The 24,185-nt window shown below is 38.0% G+C and overlaps 1 protein-coding gene across 1 annotated transcript in view; it reads left to right on the top strand.

Annotated features, from left to right (window-relative positions):
• Positions 1–24,185, top strand: part of TRIM24 (tripartite motif containing 24) — a 62,149-nt gene that overhangs the window by 31,846 nt on the left and 6,118 nt on the right. The window contains exons 3-15 of the mRNA XM_071727580.1: positions 1,147–1,294; positions 5,760–5,892; positions 7,172–7,288; positions 8,454–8,568; positions 9,259–9,405; positions 10,889–11,006; positions 14,213–14,478; positions 15,097–15,261; positions 16,416–16,595; positions 18,418–18,553; positions 19,344–19,416; positions 20,674–20,842; positions 21,419–21,732. Coding sequence (XP_071583681.1) covers positions 1,147–1,294; positions 5,760–5,892; positions 7,172–7,288; positions 8,454–8,568; positions 9,259–9,405; positions 10,889–11,006; positions 14,213–14,478; positions 15,097–15,261; positions 16,416–16,595; positions 18,418–18,553; positions 19,344–19,416; positions 20,674–20,842; positions 21,419–21,732 — 2,081 coding nt within the window. The remainder of the gene's footprint in view (positions 1–1,146; positions 1,295–5,759; positions 5,893–7,171; positions 7,289–8,453; positions 8,569–9,258; positions 9,406–10,888; positions 11,007–14,212; positions 14,479–15,096; positions 15,262–16,415; positions 16,596–18,417; positions 18,554–19,343; positions 19,417–20,673; positions 20,843–21,418; positions 21,733–24,185) is intronic.

The raw sequence follows: 24,185 nt of genomic DNA on the forward strand, positions 1-24,185 counted from the left end.
ATGTGGTCTAAGGCAAGTTTTGAGCTAATTTTCCTCTTTTTTCTTGAAGGGGAAACTGGAACATAGTTCTACATATAAATTATCTATCTGCATAAGATCTTTATCATAATCTATATTTATCTTGTGTGGGTGCAGAAGTTGGATTTTTTTAAAAATCAGACTCTAAATTCTAAATTCTTCTCCTTGTTGCTCCTTCTAGCAGAATTCTACCACTGAGCTGTAAGATGTAGCAATCTTCAGCTATCTTGAGGCTTTTGTTTACAGCAGTGCTAAACATTGATAGAAATGGGTGGTAGTTACCTAAAAAAGTATCTGCATATGTTCACTATTTTCACTACCTTGCCACCTTGAAGGTATGACTACAGAGGTGCATTGTAAAGGAGGTCTCAAAGATGTTATGAGCATGTGAAGTGGTGTTGTCCATCATTCATAGTTTTTAACCTGTTCAAATTGTGGATCCAAAGAAATTTTTCCTCTCTGTGCAGAGGGGTTTTGGTTTGTTATCATGTTGGTTTTCCTTATTGTTTTTTTTTTTTCCCCTAGGTCTCTTGGGTATATTCCAAATAGCTGCAGGAATTAACAGACCACTGTTTAAATTACTGTTCACTGCTTGAAAATCTGTTCTAGGGTAGCTTTATTGATAAGCATAAATGGAATGCTTGCTTAGTGGTGATGCAGAGTCTTAAGAGCCCTGCTGCTGTTCAGAACAGTTTGTACTTCCTGGAACTCCTAAGCAGGTGAACAAAAGCTAAAATGAAAGTTTCTGTGTGAGCTGAGGGAGACTTCTAAAATCAGGGCAGTGTTGATCATTTTCCATCGTTAGTAAATATTTCACAAGAGCATATTGTACATAGTAAACATTTTATGCCTCATAAGTGTGCAGTGCTGGGCAGAAAATAATGGTTTGATTTCTGTCATGTCAGGTAAAGGTTCTGGAGTAACACTGGAAAAATGACCATTTTCTTCGAAGAGTCACATTTGATTACTTTAATGCAGTTATTTATAGTGTTCCTGTACCTCAGGCAGTTTTCTGTTCTCATTTCACTTTTTTCAAAAAACTGTAGAAGTGCCCTAATGATATATGAACAATACCTTGCATTTATATTCCATATTTATTTAAAAGCCACCTTATCTTCCTTGTGTCAGGTCTGCACAAGCTGTGAAGACAATGCAGAAGCTCATGGGTTTTGTGTGGAATGTGTGGAATGGTTGTGCAAGACCTGCATCAGAGCTCACCAGAGGGTTAAATTCACAAAGGATCATACTGTGAGACAGAAAGAGGAGGTATCTCCAGGTAACACACTTGGCTTGTATTTTTACAAAGAATATGTGTCTGTTGGAAAACTGTAGTAAACCACCACATTTCTTTTTAAAGGGATGAATTTTAAAAAAATTGTATTCCTTAATCTTTGTAATTGTAAAAGCACAGATTCCTTATGATACAGCCCTTTGATGCCTATGAATTAGTGGAACCATGTTATTTTTCTGTTTGGCAATGGATATGCTTTAATAGTTTCCTGTCTCTCATTGTTGAAGGCAGCAAACATTTGAACAAATATTCATATCTCTTTAGCTGCTCTCCATCTAAGTGGATTTCTTAAATGATCCAGATAACAAAAGAGAAAACTTTATTTTAAATATTAGATGTATTAGAGCATAGCTGCTGAAAATGGAGACTGAGTCATGGCTAGTGGTTTGACAGCTGTTTTTCTGTCAGGTATGCTGCATCGTGATACAAAACCCTACAGACTGGTATTTCATATGATTTTTATGCAAAATGTTTTAAACCAATAAGTACACATCGATTTTATCTTTCACCTCGAATGATTGCAAACTATTGTCTAAACTTTAGAGATCAGCTGTAGAAAATACTTCTTCATGCAGACAGCTCCTCCAGTCTATCTAGAGATCTACCAAATGGCTTATATGAGCATTATTGTTGTATATGGCAGCAAAAGGAACACTAGGAGATTATATTTTTTCAGTACACTGATGATAAAGCTAGCTCTGTTAACAATAAAATATGCCAGAATTCATGTTTTAGCTAAGTATATTTTAAGTTGGAAATGAAAGAGATTAGAGATTATTGGGAAGAATGTTATGAGTTGGGGTGGTTTTCCTCAGTAGGAGCTATGATAATTCAGGTTAGCTTAGGTAAGTTAAAAAATCATCTGGTCCAGCTTTCCTGCTTAAAGCAGTCAGCCATGAGATCAAATCAGGTTACTCAGGGCTTTTTATTCACCTGGACTTTGAGAACCAACAAGGATGGATGTGTTATACGGTACAGCCTCAGAGAAATTTTGACTATTTCCATGGTAAAAAAGGTTGTACTTTTATTCATTGAGAACCTCTTCTGTTAGTGCCCTTTGTGTCTTGTCAATCAGTAACATTGTGGGGCAATTATGAACACAATAGGACAAACATTCTACCAGTTCAAAGTTCAAATTTGTCTTGTAAAAATATAATATTAAAAAAAGAGATTTTAAATAGATGTATTACAATATATATTTATGTTCATTCCACCATATCAAGTCCTGTGAATGTAAAATATAATGTGGACTTCCATTTCTGTAATCTTTATTGCTCAAAGGGTAGCTTCCAGTATGATACTTTGAAGATAAACACCATGTTGTGTATCTCACCTTCAGATGTGATTAATCAAAAGTGGGTACTGAGTGTACTAACAGAAGATTTTGGAAGTAGAAGCATCTGACTGGTACACTGAACATAATTTGGTGGTAGGAATGATCTCTCTGCCTTCAGGCTTCCTCTTGAGTCTGCTGGTCACTTTAAGATCTGAAAGATACAGATCTGAAAATAACTTCTTCCAGGTTTTGTGAAAATTGAGTGGGTATGGAAAGGAGACCTTGTGGGGCAGCAGTGTGGAGGCAGTTTTCATAACAGGCTATGTGATCATCATGAACTCAGTGTCCAACCTGACTCATAGAAATAAAGCTTTGTTGGTTAAATTGTTTAAAGAACAGATTTAATTTCTATCATCTGGTGGTGTTTGCTGTGCTCTTTGCTCACTGGAAACAGAAGTGAGACCTCTCACCCATTTAGAATGGGGTCCTAAAGGGACATCAGTAACTTCTGATTATTATATTTTGTATGGTTTAAGCTGGGATTGTTTGTGTCCTGACATCTTCAAACACCCTTTCACCCACTGAACTTTAAAGAAGACACAGCAATGAATGAAGCCATCAGTGTCCTCATTTCCATATAAGAAAGGAACTTACTGATTGTGCAATGTCTTTTGCAACTGCAACAGTACTGGCCACTCCTTTTGCAAATAATTCTATGGGGCCATAATAAGATATGGTAACATAGGTTCTAGACATTTTCCATGAGAAAGGATGTTACCTCCATGCTTGACCAAGAGTGAGACACTGCAATTTTGAGCTTACAGCTGTGAAGATTCTTCATTAGGTGGCCTGATACTCATTTCTAGCATCTAAGTGAGGAACATGGTAAAGGAAAAATAGGACAATGCGAATCTTTATTAATCTCAGGAGACTGAACCGACATTTTAAAATCATAGAATCATTTAACTTGGCAAAGACTGTCATGACCTGGATAGACCTCCCAGGGAAACACAGATTAAAGCCCTTGCTTTCTAAACTTCTCAGAGGGGAGCTTAAGTGCAACCTTATAGTGTTGGACCTGTCCCTCCCTGGGAGAGTTACTAAGATATTATGCGTCAGATACCCCTTGATTGGATTAAGATGAAATTACATTCAATGTCTGTATTTGAATATAAGATTTAATTAGAACTATGGAAAGAATTACACATAAAAGCTGATACTTCTGTTACTAAATATTATCAGGCTAATCAATCATAAGAGCTGATTGTTTTGATGGTCAAAATGGGCAACCTGTTTTACTTAATCGTTTTAGGAAAGGGAATGAGAAAGCCGAGGGAGTTTGAGAAGAGAGGTAACAGAAAGTCAGTCACTGGGCTTGGATCCAGCCAATGGGGGAAGGTTGCTGTTAAATCCCAAAGCCCACCACTGGCATAATCAGGGCTGAGCAGCTGGAAAGGGCTTCAGCTCCTTGGCCTCTCAATCCTTATCATGATATGCAGGACCTAGGCCATATGCAGACTTCTGTCTCCATCCTCTCCATCCTCTCCACCCGTCCCTTTGGAATGCTAACAAGCATGGGAGTGGGGGTTGTGTGGCACAGATCCCTGTGGGCCCTTCCCTTTGGAGTGCTAACGAGGGCATGTTCAAGGGATTACAATGGTCCGTGTAATATCTTTGAATCATAGAATCATTTAGATTGAAAAAGACCTTTAAGATCATCCAGTTCAACCATTAACCTAGCATACTGCCAAGTCCAGTGCTGAAACATGTCCCTAAGTACCACATCTGCAGGGTTTTTAAATACCTTCAGGAATGGTGACTCCACCATTTCCCTTGGCAGCCTGTTCCAGGTCCTCATCACCCTTTCAGTGAGTAAATTTTATCTCATATCCTATCTAAACCTCCCCTGGCACAACCTGAGGCCATTTCCTCTTGTTCTATCACTTGTTACTAGAGGTAAGGGCCCAACCCCCCCCTTGCTACAACCTCCTTTCAGATAGTTTAGAGTGAAAAGGTCTACCCTCAGTCTCCTTTTCTCCAGGTTAAGCAGCCCCAGTTCCCTCAGCTGCTCCTTGTAAGACTTGTACTCCAGACCCTTCACCAGCTTCACTGCCCTTCTCTGGACTCACTGCAGAACCTCAATGTCCTTGTAGTGAGGGGCCCAAAACTCAACACGGTACTCCAGGTGTGGCCTCACACCTTGTGAGGTGTGGCTGAGTACAGGGGCACCATCACTTCCTGCTTCCCACACTGTTTCTGATACAAGCCAGGATGCTGCTGGCCTTCTTGGCCACCTGGGCACATTTCTGGCTTATATTTAGGTGGCTGTGGATCAACACCCCCTGGTCCTTTTCCACTGGACAACTCTCCAGCCACTGTTCCCCAGGCCTGTAGCATTGCCTGGGATTCTTGTGACACAAGTGCAAGGACCCAGGACTTGAGCTTTGAATCATAGAATTGGCTGGGTTGGAAGGGACCTCTGAGATCATCAAGTCCAACCCTTGATCCACTACTGCTGCAGTTACCAGACCATGGCACTGAGTGCCACATCCAGTCTCTTTTTAAATATCTCCAGGGACGGAGAATCCACCACTTCCCTGGGCAGCCCATTCCAATGTCTGATCACCCTCTCAGTAAAGAAATTCTTTCTAATGTCCAACCTAAACCTCCCCTGGCACAACTTGAGACCGTGCCCTCTTGTCTTGCTGAGAGTTGCCTGGGAAAGAGACCAACCCCCCCCCTGGCTACCCCCTCCTTTCAGGGAGTTGTAGAGAGTGATGAGGTCTCCTCTGAGCCTCCTCTTCTCCAGGCTGAACAGCCCCAGTTCCCTCAGCCTCTCCTCACAGAACTTGTGCTGGAGTCCCTTCACCAGCCTGGTTGCCCTCCTTTGGACCCGCTCCAGGACCTCAATCTCCTTCCTGAACTGAGGGGCCCAGAACTGGACACAGGACTCAAGGTGTGGCCTCACCAGCGCTGAGTACAGGGGAAGAATCACCTTCTGGCCACGCTGTTCCTGATACAGGCCAGGTAGCTTGTTAAATCTCGTACAGTTGGTCTCAGCCCATCAATCCAGCCTGCCCAGGTCCCTCTGCAGAGCCTGTGGAACAGCAGATCAACACTCCCTCCCAGCTTAGTGTCATCTGCAAATTTACCTTCTCTTCCTTTGTTCAACAGAAGCAGTTGGTGTGACCAGTCAGCGACCTGTATTTTGTCCTTACCACAAAAAGGAGCAGTTGAAGTTGTATTGTGAAACCTGTGACAAGCTGACCTGCCGCGATTGTCAATTACTAGAACACAAAGAGCACAGGTATTGAAACAATGCACCTGTTTCCTACAACTCACTTACAGGAAGATAGCTGGAAGTTGATTGTAGCTCTCTCTAGCTGTATGGAATAGGTGAAAAATGTGAAAATAACATTTTCTGCTCAGTGACAAAGTTCATAGACATGGATTGTTTGTATCCAAAATAATGCAGCTGATGTGTGTCTGATAATTTGGATTAAAACCTAATTCTTCCAGTTTTTAATCTGGTGACTTAAACACAAGACCTTTCTTTACTGTCCAAGTTATTTGCACAGAATTTGTTGCTATGCAGCTCTTCAGAGAGTCCTTAGAAAACACAGGGGCTGTGTTATGCAACTGTACACTTACATTTAATTCCTCTTATTTGTCCTTCAACAAGATGATTGTATAACAGAACATTACCAAACATTTCAGAACAGAGTAAATGGATGTTTCTTTTCTGTGAAGAATCCTTTGAAAGGAAGAGGAAACCTAAAGTTTGGCTATAGTTGGACAACATAACAAACCTTTGGATTACTGTTCTTATGTCATCACTTACTGGCCACAGAAGCTGAAAAGCAGGAGTTTATACAACTTCTGAGTACATGATAGTAATCATCTGGCTGATGTATTCTGGGACAGATGTACTGTTAGGTTAAGTATTAATGTGATTGCTATACCTGATGCAACCACCCAGTGCAATTCCTTGCCCGACTACGTAGACATCAGTAGGTGGAGAAGTGTTGGCCACTGTTGTTCCTTGGAACAGGCCCAGACCTTGCTCTTGCAGAGTTGCAGTCTTTCTCTTAAATTCTCCTTTTCATAGGAGTTTTATACCTTTGAGAATATGCCACTTCTGTTTTTTCCTCATATTGTTGATTATTTCAGTTCCTTGATTTAAAATGTTGCTGACTTCTACTGACTCAGCAATCTCTCTTTTTTCTGTTTCTACATACTTCTCTTGCATGAAGTAATAGCTTATGTGCACTTTCACTTACAAACTGATAACTACAGCACAACATTAATTTTTGTTTTACTAACATTGGGCTGTGGTCACACAATGTTCCTTCATATTTATGGAAATCATAAATTATAAAAAATATACTATACAAGAAATATACTATAAATTCGTATATAGGAGAAATAAAAGATACCAGCATTTGCTGATGCTTCCATGATGAGTTAAGTTTTTGACTCAAACAGCATCTTTCTTCAATTAAAGAAGTCTTACATAAGGCACTCTGTTTTCTAGCAAGAATATCACACCTTTTGCATGTGCAAATACTCAGTGTTTTTTACTACAGGTACCAGTTTATAGAAGAAGCTTTTCAGAACCAGAAAGTGATCATTGAGACACTAATCACCAAATTGATGGAGAAGACTAAGTATATAAAATATACAGGGAAGCAGATCCATAACAGGTATGCTACCTACTTTTGAGGTTAAAGCTGACAAAGAGTGCAACTTTATATAACATTGTCATTTCTTGAAGTGTTTATATCAATGCATTTTGTATCTCTTTCCTTGTATCCTTTGATGAAAATCTAAAATCTTCAGTTTGCCATAGTGACTTTTGCCTGTCTAATGTGTTTGGTTGTTAGGTAACTTTTCTGCTCAGCCTGTGGACTTAATGGGCAGCAATATCTTGGGTGGAACAAAACAGCTTAGGCACTACAGACTGTAGAAGGCAGTCTTACATTCTTCCCCACCATCAGCACACTTATTTTCTTAGTGTAGATCCCTCTTGGAAAGTGAAAGGTTATGACTCATGTTTTCATAATGTTTATGACATATATTTGAAGATTTATGTAATACTTTCATGCTTGGGGCTCTATTCACTCGCTACTACAAACCTAAGAGAAAAATAAATCTTCAAAATATGTGCTACAGTAGCCCTTTGTCTCCACTCCTTCAGCAGAGTTCATAGGCCATAGCCAGGAAGATTCAACTCAGTGTAAGATGCTTAGTGCAACTTGAACTCTTTCTTCCTCTTTTCCTGTCTTTGAGGGTAGTGGAGATAGAAAAAAAAAACAACACACCAGCAGACACTCTGCTTCTTTTGCTGCATCAGAGCAGTTATTATCCCTTGCATCTTAGCAGTAGTTTTTTTCACAATATAAGGTTATGCTTTGCTGTTACAGGCTTGAGCACTGTTGTTAAAATAACTAAATTAAAAAATAGATATTTTTTTGTTTGTTTTTGGAGTGCCATTCTACCTTAGATGGAAATTTAACAGTTTTTAGTACTGGGGACCATTCCAGAAATGTGCTGTACAATTGAAAAAAAATAAAGAATTCCAATTACAGTGAGCATTTAATTTTCATCAGTGGCAGATGTCAGTACTTTTACAGGCTTAGGGTATTAGAATTTGAAACCAGTTGATTAATTTTATCATAGGTTACAGATACTTGCTCTTTCTTTTTCTCCCAGTAAGTTTCCTGACTACTAAGTACCTGATGGTAGATATATTACTTGAATCAAGAAATATTGTAGTCTCAGTAAAAGAGTAGAGGTGCTTTTTTAATGCTGTTTGGAGGGTGGGGTTGTAAGCTAAAGGACATTATTTTCTATACTGTCTACTTACAGAATTCTTGAAGTGAATCAGAATCAAAAGCAGGTGGAACAGGATATTAAAGTTGCCATATTTACATTGATGGTAGAAATAAATAAAAAGGGAAAAGCTCTACTGCATCAGTTGGAGGTAATTTAATTTCTATCATAAGAAACAAAAATGTCAGTCTTAATATTTTTTTGTGTGGGTCCACATAGAAATAAAATACATTTCTAGCATTAGCCACCTGTGCATATCCTGTTGCAAAATAAGTGGAGAAATGTCCCACACGAGCCATTTGAACAAGTGGGATTTTGGTTGGGGAGGGAGGAGGGTTTGGTTCTGGGGGGATTGTTGCTGTTTCCTTTGTAGTTGTCTGTGTCCTCTGCTTTGTGAATCAGGGCTGTCTCTGAGCCCTGATTCTTTCTCTGTGTTTTCAAGTCATAATTCTATGCATGAAAATATTTTCTCATAAATTCAGCGATTAAGTAGCAAATTAAAGGAGAGAATTGTCTAGAACTGAGACCTGCAAAAATATCTCAAATTGTGTTTTAAAAAGTGTGTGTGTAGAGAGAGCCACACATATCTTTACATGAAAATGTATCCTAGGAAAATATGGGAGTTGTACAGAAAGGCCTAATAGCAAGAATAAATATATAAATGTATAATATGTATAAATATATACTGCCTTTTCTGTTTGATAGCTGCAGTCAGGGGACACAGGTTCTTTTCAGAAGAGCTAAGTGAAAACACTTGATCATCGTGACTTAAAAATATGAAAGCTAATGCTTGTTAACTGTAAATTGAACCCTTTGGCTGGAACTGCTTTTCTACTTGCAGACTCTGGCAAAAGAGCATCGGATGAAACTTCTGCAGCAACAACAGGAAGTGGCAGGTCTCTCTAAACAGCTGGAACATGTCATGAATTTTTCCAAATGGGCAGTTTCCAGTGGGAGCAGCACAGCACTACTGTACAGCAAACGCTTGGTAAGGATAGGAAGATAGCTCTCCACATTTACTTAAAAACTGTAGTTAAGGCAGATATGCACTCACACGATTGTAACACCAGGGAATTAAGTGTTTTAATGCCTTTCTGCTAACTGGAATGTTGGTGTATAACTTTTCATGGCTTTCCCTAAGACATAAATACAAAATGTTTCTAATAATTTAGCTCTCTGGGCATTATTTTCGCCTACCATAGAAATTTTTTAGATCTGCAGAAGTAGGGGCAGCTCCTTTTGTCTGGAGTAAAAACCACAAAATCATGAAACAGTGGGAATAATGTTGCATTTCCTACATCACTTGAGGTTCTTCTCAGAACTTGTTAGAGCATCTGAGTTCAAAGAAAGACGGTATTGTAGGTTCTGATATGTAGTATTTTAATGTAGAAATTATTTCATTTCTTTGTTCTGTCACTTACTTTCCACTAAAAGTCTTCAAAAATGGATAAAAATGAAGCTGAGGGTTTTGCTTGTCCATGCAAAAAGTACGAAGCTAAATATTTTAATGCTATAGTGACATTTAAAATCTGACTGTGTGTGGTATCATTAAGCTGCCTGCTCATGATCAACAGAAAACCTAAAAAAGACTTGCAATTAAAAAATAAAAAAACAAACAAAAAGCTGAATAATTTTCCAGAAGTTACTAGATTGTACCAGCCTGATGACAGAAATCTTTGGCAATGTTGAGGAAAGATTCAAGTTCCTTTTTTTCCCAATTCCTATAAGTGGACCACAAAAAATTTTCTTTATTTTTTTCATCTCTTAGAGAACCTACTGGGGAATTTTATGTGATTTCCTGTTTGGTTTTGGGGTTGGTTTTTTTGATGCAGTGTTTTTTTCTTTTGATACCAAAATGCACTGCAGGCTCTAGCAGATAGGAGGGGAATATTAGCTTTATCAGCTTCAAGTAGTTAAATTCATTTGGCCTGCCTTATGCTGCCTCAGCAAACCATAGTTTTGATTGATTAGAGATTGATTTTGATTGATTAGAGAAGAAGACCATCAAACTGAGTCATGTCATTTATAATTGGTTAGTGTTATCCCAAGACTTCTGCTAAACCTAACATAGGTTTGGGTGGGGGGAAACCAGCAATAGTTATGTGAGTCTGTACTTCACTTGGAAATGGTTCATGTCATTGAATGTCATAACCAAGTCTGAGGAAGGATATGTGTATCTGTAGGGAAGAGTAATTAATTTTCTTTACAGTGGAATTCATTGTTTTTTAAAATAGTCTAGGAAAAAAGGGAAAGATGTTGAGAATATCTTTTATTTGTAGCTTGGACAAATTTCTCTGTCTTTCCCCTCAATAGTCTAGGGTCTTGAATTCTTTTTGTTGGTGGGAAGTTTTGTGTGTTTGTTTCTTATTTTGTTTTTAAACTGTTGGAACACAGTTCCAACTTTTTAAACTGTTTGAATACATAACACTGGCCCCAGAGGAAAAACAAATCCTGTTTTGTTCTTGTTTTAGATTACATACCGACTACGTTATCTTCTCCGAGCAAGGTGTGATGCTTCACCAGTGACCAACAATACTATCCAGTTTCACTGTGATCCTAGCTTCTGGGCTCAAAATATTTTCAATCTAGGTATGATAGAGTTTTATTAGCCTTTTGAGGTCTTGTTCCTATTTTGAAGGCAGCTTTCTTTTTGTGAAGATAAGTAGCTGCCGCATTATTCGTTTCTTGGTTTGCTTTGTTAGATTTATTTCCTTATCTGTAGAGGGCATTTGAAGTGCATTGTATGGGAAAAGGTATTATTTATGAATACTTAAGATATACTGTTACCAAACTTACCTTTCTTGAATGGTATATGTGATGGTGAAAATAGCAGCTTTTAGTTTCCTGAGCAATATTCAGGATTCTGAAACAGAGACCACCTTCTATAACCCTGCTTCACATCCTAACAAAGGATTCCAGAAGTCAGTGTCATTCTGCATCTTCCATCCATTTTTACTATTTCAATCCCATCTTCCTAAGCTGGAACCCATGGAGCAGCATAATGAACCCCCAGTTGCTCCATTGTCATGCTGAACAAGAGAGATAAAGAGAAGGAGAGAATACCAAAGAAAAACAGAAGAACAAGGAACAGAACACTACTTTTGGACAGTTGTCTGGCTTTTAGACTTCCTTTCTTGAAATTCTGGAATCAAATTCAGGAGAAACTTATGTCTTTCAGAGCTGCAAATGTCTCCATCTTCATTATCCTAATAGATTTTGACCTAGTCTCCAAATTAACTGCTCTTCTCATTTTTTTATTACAAGTATAAGTTGCTAGCACTTTATGATACTGGTGAATCCCAGAACCTGGTAGCTTTGCCTGAAAGCCTAAGTTCAGCGAAGATAAGCACCTTGGGAACCCTGCAACTTAGGAGCTTAAAGGGTTTTTTTAGGATTTTGACTGCTGTCATCCTTCCTTTCCCTCTCCACTGCTAGCTTGATGGGTAGTTCTGTGTTTCTGTCATGTGTAGAATGCTTTGTGAGATACCTGTGGGACCTTTTCTGCCATTCATCAGAAAACACAGTTCTACAAACGAACAGAGGTGGGAATGTGTGTTTCTCTACAGAGAAAGAAAGTGTTATGGCAGTGCTTTAGGGTGAACAAGCTCCTTTCCCCACACACTAGGACACTGGAGAGTAGCAGGGAAACTCTCCCAAGTTCCTTCTTTGTAAATAATTTTCTTTTGGAAAGGAATTGATAGTGTTGTTCTTGTTTCCAGAAATGCCAGGCTTTGTGGTGGTAACCGTGAACTGATGCTAAACAGAGGTGATGCTTGTCAACAGAGTTTTTTTTTCCTTGTGTTCAGTTTTGGTGGTTTTTTAAAAAAAGTTTGTTAGTTTGATGACCTGTTCAAGTATGTTCCCTTAAATTCTGAAAAATGATGCAAAAGAAATGGTACCTATATAGGATCAGTATGGGAGTTTTTGTAACAGTTTATATATTTGCATGATAGATGAAACCAGATCACATTTACCTGTCTGGTTTCAGAAATAACAACCTTTAGGCAGTTGCATTTATGATCAGGTAAGTTAAATTTCTGTAGATAAACCAAATTTAAGAACCAGTGAAGGAAAAATAAAGCAAAGCCTGAGTAGAGGAACAAGTTACTTTGGGAGTGGCTTGAGTTTTAGTTAAGATGCATATTGCTGACAGTGTGATAGTATCTGTACAGTAATAGGGTAGCTGTCTTATGGATTTCAGAATGTATTTAAGAAAAAAAGGGAATAATTACCTATAGTGCCTGCCCCAAAATGAGTCAGACTAGACTGCACAGGATCCACAGAGACTGGTGGATATGTAGAGAAAAGTGGCAGAAGGTGATTTCAAGTTCTACTGTAACAGGGATTGTCAAACCATCAGTGATGGACCCACCTTGTGAGGTGAACTCTCCTGGGAAGAAGCCCCAGATCTCTATGATAGAAGGGAGTATGAGGTGTCTATCACCCAATTGTACTGCAAAGCTGCTGTGAAGCCTTTCACAGATCACTGGAATTTTTTAACTTGCAATCTTGGACCGTAGCTTTCCATATGTCCTGATTTAATCCCAGCTGGCAGCTAAGCACCACGCTGCTGCCGCTCCCCGCTCCCTGGTGGGATGGCGCAGAGAATCGGCAGAGTAAGAGTGAGAAACCTCGTGGGTTGAGATAAAGAGAGTTTAATAGGCAAAGCAAATGCCATATACACACAAGCAAAGCAAAACAGGGAATTCATTCACTACTTTCCACTGGCAGGCAGGTGTTCAGCCATCTCCAGGGAAGCAGGACTCGGCTTCCTTGGGAAGACAACACGCCGTCACTCTGAATGTCAGCTCTTTTCCTTCTTTTTCCTCCCAGCTTTATATGCTAAGCATGACATCAAATGTTATGGAATATCCCTTTGGTCAGTTGGGGTCAGCTGTTGCAGCTGTATTGCCTTCCAGCTTCGTGTACACCCCCAGGCTACTCGCTGGCAGCGAGTTGTGAGATGCAGAAAAGGCTTTGATGCTGTGTTAGCACTGCTCAGCAATAGCAAAAACATGTCTGCATTATCAATAATGTTTTCATCACAGCTCCAAAAGTCTAGCAGCTATGAAGACAACTAACTCTACTTCAGCCAAAACTGGCACACCATGCTTCACTCTGTTTTAAACGAAGAGTCTCTCTCTTCCTGTACAAACTGTTATTTCCGTGAATCAAGTCTAACTCTGTTCTAGTTAGAGTTCATGTTTCCCGGATGAAGCAGCCATAATTTTCCGTGAGAGTTTCATGTAATCACACTAGATATCTCTTCAGATAAAGTGTCTCACCCAGCATTAATCTCTAAAAGTTATCTGTCGTGTCAAATTTCCTTCTAAGTCAGTGGAGAGAGATAAAACATCTGCTGGAGGTGGTGTGCAGAATTGGTGGTGTGCAGCAACTGAAAGTATCATTTGAGTATTTCATGATGTTGACTCAGAGGCCAGAATGGATCACAGTACATTTAAGTGTTACAGTACAGTTAAATAGATCAAGATACTCTTTTCCTGTGAAACTTTGCTCCCTCGCTCTTTGGGAGAGGCCAGGACACCTTCCTTGGAGAATCTGCTGTGTAGAGGAGGCTGCAGCACAAGGCAGTTTGCTATAAGATGCAATCTTTTTCTTTTTTTTTTTTTTTCAGGGAAAGAAATAAAGTAAATGGAGTCCTCTAGCTCATGTTTATCCATTCTTTACATTACAATACTGCACGATGACCTCATGGTTTAAAAGGAAGTAATTGTGAAAAATGGCATTTCTGCTAGTATTTTTGTATTGATTTTTATTTCTTTTGTTTAAACTAGGTTCTTTGGTAATTGAAGATAAAGAAACCCCACCACATATGCCCAAAAGCCCTGTGATGGAAACAAACACACAGCCACCAGGCAGCATAAATTCAAACCAGTTGTCTAAGTTTCCAACACAGATAAGCTTAGCTCAGCTCCGACTCCAGCATATGCAGCAACAGGTCATGGCTCAGAGACAGCAAGCTCAACGCAGAGCAGGTCCATTAGGTTTACCAAATCCAAGAATGCCAGGAGCCATGCAGCAACCTCCTGCTTCTCATCAGGTAAGTTATGACTATTTCCAGAGGATGCTCTTTTTTCCAAGACACTGAAGGAGAAAGTAAAGAAAGATAGGAAAAAAGAAAGAAATCAAGATATATAACTTCAGATTGCTTCATCTCTAGCAAATGGCTGTGTAAATGGTTTAGGGAACATTTTCTTTATTGACAATTGAATGGGAATTTTAAACTTGTCTGGCAAAGTGCATGGTAGCACTCAGACCATTTTTATTTGCAAAAAAATAATACGGTATCCAACCATATGTAATGTTGAGCTATGTATTTTGTATTTCTTTCAGATGACTAAAAAGTAAATCTGTCATTAATTTTTATTCACAAGGCTTTTTTTGCATAAAACTGATTCTCCTGTGTAACTTTTAAAGTTGGAAATATTCTCACTGGCTGTTGTGATGTATCTGCATTTATTGTATCAGAATAATTCAAAACCGTCTACTAGGTTTTGTTTTTAACACTGAAAATCTGTGTTCAGATAAATGATGTGGCACTATTTGTTTGCATCTTATTTATTAAGAGTTTTGGAAGTGTAAAAGAGTAACTTCATAAAAATTTCTGGAACATTAAATAGGTATCAGCTAATTTGAAGAATTGTTTGTTTTCATGCAGGCACCTCCACGCTTGATTAATTTACAGAATCATAGCCCCAAGTCCAATGGTTCAGCTCTCCCTGCACAACAGATGAGATTGCCTCAAAATCAAAACCTACCAAGGCAAGCAGTAAAGCCCAACCCATTGCAAATGGCATTCTTGGCACAGCAAGCCATAAAACAGGTAGAGTGTCTCTCCCTTTTCTCCTGCTTGCCATGTAGAAGTAAAACATTGAATGTACTTTATAAAACCACAGCCTTCCTGGGCAGCCTGTTCCAGTGCTCTGTCAGTGAAAAAAATTCTTCCTTATATTTATACAGAACCACCTATGCTCCAGTTTATAACCATTGTCCCTTGTCCTGTTGTTAGTCACCCCTGAGAAAAGCTTGACTCTGTCTTCCTGGCACTCGCCCCTTAATACTTACAAACATTAATGAGATCACCTCTCATTCTTCTCTTCTCCAAGCTGAAGAGACCCAGCTCCCCCAGTCTTTCCTCATAAGGGAGATGTTCCACTCCCTTAATCATCTTGGTACTCCCTTAATCATCTTGGTAAAAAGAACCTGTAGTAACAAAAAATGAGTCACATCTGAAAGCTGATTGGCCTGACTGTAAGCAGTTCTTCCAGGTATTTTCATTATCTGTTGATGTCTTTCTGAAGCTAGCAACCAGTAAATAGAATGACTGATTAAAAAGGAATGGAGTGAAGCTAAATTTTACCTACTGTTGGCACAAACTTCCATTAAAGTTGTTGAAAACTGCATACATCTAAATCAGAAATTTAGTCTGACTTCACTGTGTACTTCATATCATGGTGTTAAATGTATGTGTGGGTGGAGATGCAGTCAGCATTTCAAGTTCTTAATCATATTAGGTTGTTAAGGGAAGCACAAGATCAAATACTTGATGCTGTCCAAGTGACACTCTAGCTATTTTACTTAATAAAGCACTGGAGCAGTTGTACATTCAGCCTGTTGTCTGTAATGCTTTTACTTCACTAAAACTGTTATATATCTCCCACAACACTGTCAGTGCAACATGAAATAGTAATAGATGCTTAGATCAGATAGATACAGATGCAAAGATACAGCTTTGAATTTAAGAATTCACATTCATTTTTTCTATTCATAGTTTTCAACTACTTGTCATCTTCCCTTCTCTTGTAAGATTGGTTCTTGAAATTAGGGAACTAGGAATAAACCAGGATCTTATGTTTGGATTTAGCTTCCTGAACGAAGCTGCTTGTTAACTGCTGAGTTAAAACCTCTATACTCAATAGATGTGGTCTGTTGAAAAAAAATAATGCTTAATTGTGGATTATCATCTTTTCTTTACAGTGGCAAATTGGTAGTGGACAAACTTCAACTGCCCTATCAACTGCAAGCACCACAACATCTACTCCGTCCAGCCCCACAGTCACGAGTGCTGTAGGATGTGATGGGAAGATGTGTGGTCCCCCTGTGATAGATTTGAGTTCTCCAGTGGGTAGCTCCTACAATCTACCATCTCTTCCTGATGTAAGTGTAACATAAGAGCAATGTTTCATGGGTTATGTTTTGACATAAGTCTTAATGCTTGTGAGAACCTTTTACACTGTAATTCTTGCTCTGTCAAAATAAAACAGTTCCAGAAATCAACAATGCAGGATTGCCTGTGTAATGCTGGCAATATTCAGAACTGTTCTGGGGGACAGTTGTTAGGACAACTATGAAAAACAACATTGCAGGTTGTAATTGTAACTGGACTTGTTTATTTGGATGCTGCATATTTTCCACTTAGAGCTTATAATGATCCTAACAAAAATGAGTTACTTTAGCTTTCATTTACCAGTGTCCATAGATAGCACCGGTTTGCTAATGGTATTTCTGGTAAATTTTATATGTTTTTAAAAATAATATTTTTAGCTATTTTAATTAAAGATCAGTCATAGATAAATATTATATATTAGCATACTTGATATAGTCCTTTTAATCTTTTCCTTGTAGTACTTCCTTGTTTCATATAACCTCTAACATGCCTGTGAGGTGGTGATAAAAGGAACATTGTAAGATAATCTTTTCTTAAGCTTCTAAACTTCTCTTTCATAGTTTCTTCCAAATGATATGTGTTTGTCAGAGGTCCACATCAGAGCTGTTGAGTTTTAGTCAGTTGACTTTATTCTTCCAGACAACAGTTGAGCCTATTTTAATAGTCTAAGGTTTGTAGATATTTAAAATGCTCTGGGTTTCTACTCACAACTTGGTGGTGCTCCCTGTTTATTCCACCTCTATTTTGGTCTCACCAATGCATTTTCATATAAAAGTGTTCTGTTTTTTAAATAGAGTACTTGGAGTACAGAATGACAGTATCTGTCAGGCTTAAAAGGTGAACTACACAGCACAATCGTAAAACTACTGAGACTATGAGACATTTTAGCATACTGATTTTTGTACACACTATTACAGAAACTTCTACTTGTATATGGTTTATACTTTTAAGATACATGGTCCAAATCACTATAAATATGCTACCAGAGGCTTCTGCAATCCACTTCAGATGAGTCTAGCTTATAAGTAGAAATTTCAGTGGCCAGTGCTGTTGATACCAGTGGGTTTTTGTGGTGTCTGGAGAGTTGAGAAAGCTGATACCAAGGTGAAATATTTTCTTATTCAACATTTTCTTATTCAATCTTACGTATTGCAAAAAAATCCAACATTTCAAAAGGTCATTTATCTCTATCAAACAAGAATGTGTAATTTTTACCTAGAGTTAAAATGGTACATTGGGATCCCCTAAAAAAAATTCAGTTGTCTCTCCTGGGCTGTGGGTGGAAAGAGAGTGTTGGTTTGCTGTTTGCACTTGGAGTCCATATACATTGCCCCTGCCCAGAAGGTACATGGGGCAGACAGAATTGGGTGTCCTTTGAGGTTCTTCTGGTCCTTTTAAATATTAGTGGCTTAATGGGTAGTTTGTGTATTGCTTACTATAATTTTTAGGGTATATAATGTCAAAAGAACTTATGGAGATAAAAATTTGTCTTACTTCAGTGGGTGAAGCTCCCTGTCTGACGTAAGCCTTCTGTGTAGTTGGTGTAGGAAAACAGGTACTTACAGACTCATCTAATCTTGCAGTGAAGCACTGTCTGGATTTTGCCATTTCTTTTTAGAGAAAGCAAAATAACCACCTCACCCATTGGATGGCTAAAGTTGGGTGAAAGGCATTTTGGTCTTCACCTTCAAAATAACTGTATGACAGAGGCACGGGGTGGGTTTTTTTGGTTTTGTCTTCTGGAAGTGATTTGTTGCAGGTTTTTTTCCCTCTCAAGGCTAACTGCTTCCCAATCTCTTTTCCACCTTTTAGATTGATTGCTCAGGAAACATCACGCTGGACAATGTTGTTAGGAAAGATGCAACTGCAGAGCAGAATCAGCCAAAACCCCCCTCAAACAGAACTGTGCAGTCCCCAAATTCATCAGTACCATCACCAGGCCTCTCAGGTAACTAGAATGTGGTGCAGCTTTTCTGTTAAGTAGTGTAATGGGAAAGTCTAACTTGGTAATGTTAACACTGATACCAAAATTAGTTACTTTTATTTTGTATCAAAGATGAGAAATACGAAAATGAAGGCAAAGCTATAGAAACCCTACTGGGAGGTAAAATTGAGGTACTTTTTTAGCATTGTGAGCAAAGGTAAGTGGCCAGATCTCAAAAACATAGGGAGAAAAATATAACAGATTCTGGGAAATTGCATTGAAATCTGTAGAAAAATGGTACTTTTAGAGAGTACCTGGAAGCTGTGGTAAGAGACAAGTATTTGAAAAAGCAAGACAGGATGTAACAGGAAGCAGTTGCTACAGATGGTGACTTGTAAAGTTTAATTTGGATATCAGAAAAACTGGAAGGGTAATAGAATATACCCTGTACACTAAAGGTATTGTTAGGGGCAGCTAAGCATGGTGGACTTAAAACATCCTGAGGGTTCTTGTCACCATGTTCCTGAGACATCTGCTAGAATTCAACAAGACAGACTGCAGCCATCAGGGAAGGGGTCAGCTGGGCAAAGGTACTGGCTTGACCTATCAGCCTGCATGATGTCCTTCTATCTCCTCTCCTTCCCTCTCCTATCCCATGCTTCTCATTCTCTTAAGAATTAGAATTAAATGAGATGCAGTTTAAATTAATGATACTGCATGAAAAATTTTCCTCCAAATCTATGTACTTCTCTGAATCACTTTTCAGGGTTGGCACAGTCCTGTGTTTTGTTCTAATTTGATTCTTCTGTCCTAGGAGGAGTCAGTGTGACAAACATACACCCTCCAATTCGTTCACCCAGTGCCTCCAGTGTTGGTAGCAGAGAGAGGTAAGAAAAGAGTGGGAGAGAAGAAAAAGTAACTTTGACTTCCACAGAAAATGCTTCAGTCTTTTCTGTCCTTAATGCACATAGAAATTACTTTGCTTCACTTTCTCTGTTACAGGCCAGGCTTGATGGTTATTACATCACTCCTTGTGTTCTAAAAGTAGTAATTTCATTTGTAATGTATTAATAGGACATCTAAAAATGTATTAAGTCTATAGATGATGACTAGGTTGGCATCATTAAAGGAATGCCAATTCTAAATTAGGTTTTAAATTCAGAAAATAAGCTAAAGGAAAAGGTTACATGCTTAAAGTCCTCATAGAACTATAAATGACTTTGGCTTTAAGGAAAAAGAAGGTTATTAAAATTTTTCTGCCATAATACAGTAAGTTAAGTGAGCACTAGATATCTACAGAGAATATACACAATTTTCTTTAGACTTTAGTGATGGAATATTAATGAGTAGGTTTACGCAATGTTGTTTGAGGAGTGCAGGTCCTATAATGTGTTCCAGTAAATGAGAGCATACATCTGACATGAGGTAATCTTTTCATGCAGGGAAAAATCAGGTGTCATTCATCCTACTTAAACTGAAAATGCAAATGCTTTTTAACACGAAATACCTTCTGCTCTATTACACTTATGTGGTAAAGCCTGTGAAGAACTCTTATGAGCTGTTTAAAAGTTTTACTTGCATTTTAAAAAATCTGATTCTATCTGCTGCTGCATGAATTAATTTGTTATATTTAAAATTCTTCATCTTTATTACAGAAATAATAATAAGCTGATATTTTTTAGTTTGGTTGCCCATCATATTATGACTAAACACATAAAAAAAGATGCATCTAGTTCTAAGATCAGTTCAACTCTGGAGAAATACTGACCTTCCTGGAAATACAGCTGCATCTCCTTCTGAGTGGGATGATGTTCAGTGGGAATGCCTTTGTGTGCATGACCTAAAAGAAACAGATTGTTTGCAAATCTTGTGCTAATGGGAAGTAAAAACCATGAGTGATTCTCTAGTTCTGGAACTGTGCTATTAAAAATTTCCCTTTTTGTAATGCCTTTTCAATGTATGTGGAAGGAAATTACTGGGATGTTGTATTCTCTAGAGGTAATACTGCAGAGCTCAGGATTCAAAGAAGAAAAATGGATTAGCATCCTGAGGTCTTGCAAAACATCAGTCTACAAAAAGCTTCAAGATCTGGCCCTTTTTTCCCTGACATTTTTTTTTTTCTTCTTCTTTTCTGTCATTTACAGTTCTGGCTCCTCCAGCAGGCCACCAGGAGCTGATTCTACACACAAAGTCCCAGTTGTCATGTTGGAGCCAATCCGAATTAAACAGGAGTCAAGTGCATCAAACGAGAATTTTGATTTCCCAGTTGTTGTAGTGAAGCAAGAAACAGATGAAGAATCCCAGCCTCGGAATGTAATATGAACAGTTACAAAGATCCCCTTTCTCATTGGTGGAGGGCACTTAGCATTGATGGGAAATCAAATAATTTACTAGTATTCCACTGGGGAATTTTTTCAGGGGAAAGCTGAAAAGCTAAACAAAAGAAAGAAGCGGAATTCAAAATAAAACCAGGTGTACTGCCAGTTCAATTAATTGACTGGTGCTATCAGGCTGCTTTTATCCATTGAAAACCTGGAAAGGCAGGAAATAGCTTGCAACCATCACATTTTCATGTGGTGCTAAGAATTCCAATCACAGTGTTGTGTTATACTTTAATAAGGTTGCTACACTTTTGGGGCATCAAAGATTAGTTTTTTATTAGTGGAGCAGTAAATAGCCTTCCATAGCTAATTTCTTGTGTTTAGTTGCCTTATGCTGTGGAATGATAATAATGTTTGTGTGCATGTTGCAAGTTGTATGGCTGCTTGCATATAAATCTGTTATCCTGTTCAGTTTACTTGTTGTTAGAGTCGTGGAAGCTCACAGAAATATTTTAATCTGGTTTCCACTGGAAACCAATTAAATGATTTCCATTGTTTTTTCTTTCAGGCTACCTTTTCAAGAAGCATACTTACTTCATTGCTGTTAGATAGCAATCATAATTCCACTTCTGATGAAGCTGTGGTCAGAACAGATGCACCAGACAGCACGGATGATCAACCAGGGGTACTGCAGGAGAACACATCCAGTGGGAAGACAGCTTGGGTAGGTCCCTCCCATGCTGGGGAGGGCAGAAAAGAGGATGATCCCAATGAAGATTGGTGTGCAGTATGTCAAAATGGAGGGGAGCTCCTGTGCTGTGAGAAGTGTCCCAAAGTATTTCATCTTTCTTGTCATGTCCCTTCACTGATGCACTTTCCAAGGTAATTATGACCATTTCAATTCCATCTAAAATTTCATTAAAAGATGTAAGCTTTGTATTGTGAAACCCAGTGCAAGAAGTTTCAGCCTCAAAGGAAGCAGTGTCTTCTTTCAGGTCTTGAATCCAGAAGTTTTATTAATTGGTGAAAACTGGAATTTCCATTGAAACTTAAGTTCATTGTGGCTTCAAAATATCTAATAAAACTTCACTTATTTGACAATTAAGCAAGACCACTTACATCTGGGGCATCTATTATTAAAACTAGGCCACATAATTACTAATTGTCATAAAATGTTTTAAGGGTGACAGAAAGGATTTACATTCCTCTAATAAAAAAAAAACAAAACAAAGAAAAATCTAAGCTAATAAGAGTATTAAATAAATTATTTACTATGCTGCTAAACACAGCTACACTCCAAGCATGGGATCTTGTGACTGACATCTGGCAACATCTTGTTCTATCTTGAAACAGGAAGTAAGCTGTCTTGACTACTTGTTAAAGACAGCTACTCAGTTTCTTGAATTTCAAAATGCAATGTTAAATAGGTTGTTGTTATAAGCATTACTGGCATTTGCTTCTGGATTTAGCTTCTTGATTAAGATAAATGCCATTTTGCAGTTCTCCAGCTTTGCAGTAAGCGAATGTCATACAATAAGTAAGCTTACTAGTATTAAAAGATAAAAAAAAAAGCTCATTGTTTAATGCTTCTATAAATACTGTTTTTTTAATTATATATCAGCATAGTTTGCTGGTATAAAACGTATGGATAGCAACTTAGTTAAGTACCTTGATTATTGTCTCTCCTGATGTCAAGAAGCATATTTCTGTAAGCATATCTCTTCTTTAAAAGGTCACTTGAAATGGCACATAAAAATGTTTCTCTTACCTTTTGAAACAATAATACAGTTTGTTTTTTTTCTCAAACACAATAATGCTCTGTTACAGTTTTGTTTTATAAGCAAAACCCATTAAAGTTATGGTAAGCACTCAAACTTGTAAAGAGTTGTGCCTTTTTGACAACAAAAAAACCAGTTCATAAGCAGGCACATAACTATGTATTTACAAGGCAGGGAAGTGAAAAACAACTTCTCTGAGCAATGTTCAGATCTGTAAAGGTGCACATTAAAACAAGTGCACTGATGTTGATGGACATGAGAACTACTGTTAGTGTAAGTTTCCTCCTGCCTTTAGATACATCAGATTTTTATTTTCATCTTTGTGGTTGTTTATTTTTGTTTGTTTGTTTTTGGCATTGGTTGGTCTTTTTTTTTTTTTTTTTTTTTTTTTTTGTTAGTTTGTTTAACAAACAGATTTGTTTTAACAAATTTTGATCTCTTAGCAATAATTTCTTCAAACACAGGAAATAATGCCTATATTATGTCAGCAGTGTTAGTGTACTTTCATCATTGCTTTCTGTTCTTCCTTCAGGTGGATAGAAGAATTTCATAAAATCACAGAATAGTTTGCGTTACAAGGGACCTTTAAAGTCATCTTGTCCAGGCTCCTTAAAATGAGCAGGGACATCTGCAACTAGATCAGGTTTCTCAGAGCCCTGTCCAACCTGACCTTTAGTGTTTTCAGGGGTGGAGCACAATCCACCTCTCTGGACAACCTGTCCCAGTGTTCCACTACTCTTTATTTTTTAAAATTTCCTCCTCATATATAGTCTAGATGTACCCTCCTTTAATTTAAAACCATTAATCCTTATTCTATTGCTGTTGCCCTATAGATTCACAGACTACATCTGTTCTACTTCACTCCAACCCACCATGCTATTCCTGAATCTTGGATATTTAAATTCATCATTCCTCTACCTTTCAAGTGTTTTTATTCTATTGTATCATAAGATCTTCAGGTCATTGCCTGTATGAATTTTTGTATGTCTTACCACATCATCTCTTTGATGCTGGTCTAGGCACAGGGGTGGCACTGTCATATAAATAACTCCATCAAGTTAAGACAGTGGAAAGCACAAATCTCGTTGACATAAAATTCCCATTATTTACTACTGTATGCTAAAGCTAGCAGATGGTGGGAAACTTTGGACTACTCTGAATAAAAAACTGTAAGATTTTATTTTTTTTAACTTGTAAAGTCTTCTGCCTTACCATTGAATTACTATTCACTAAAAGGTGGTGCAGAAACTATTCATCAGCTACAACTATTGATACCTCTGAGAAACCACACAGATCTCGTTTAGTGCTGCGTTCTGCCTACTATATAAGAAGTACAATTGAGCCCTCTTGTGGTTATCTGTAAGCATGCAAGTTGGTACATTTGTTGATGACTCCTAAAACATATATAAGAAAGTGTTAAACACGTAGATTCTTCATTGGTTTTTCATAACTGTATTAGAGAATCAGTAAACATAGCCTGCAGAACAAATTTTATTATAGTCTTATGCTGTTGTTAAAATGTGTAAGGTTTCCCTAGACTGACTGATAAAACTGGGA

The sequence above is a fragment of the Heliangelus exortis genome, chromosome 1, assembly GCF_036169615.1.
Source record: "Heliangelus exortis chromosome 1, bHelExo1.hap1, whole genome shotgun sequence".
NCBI classification, from domain to species: Eukaryota; Metazoa; Chordata; class Aves; order Apodiformes; family Trochilidae; genus Heliangelus; species Heliangelus exortis.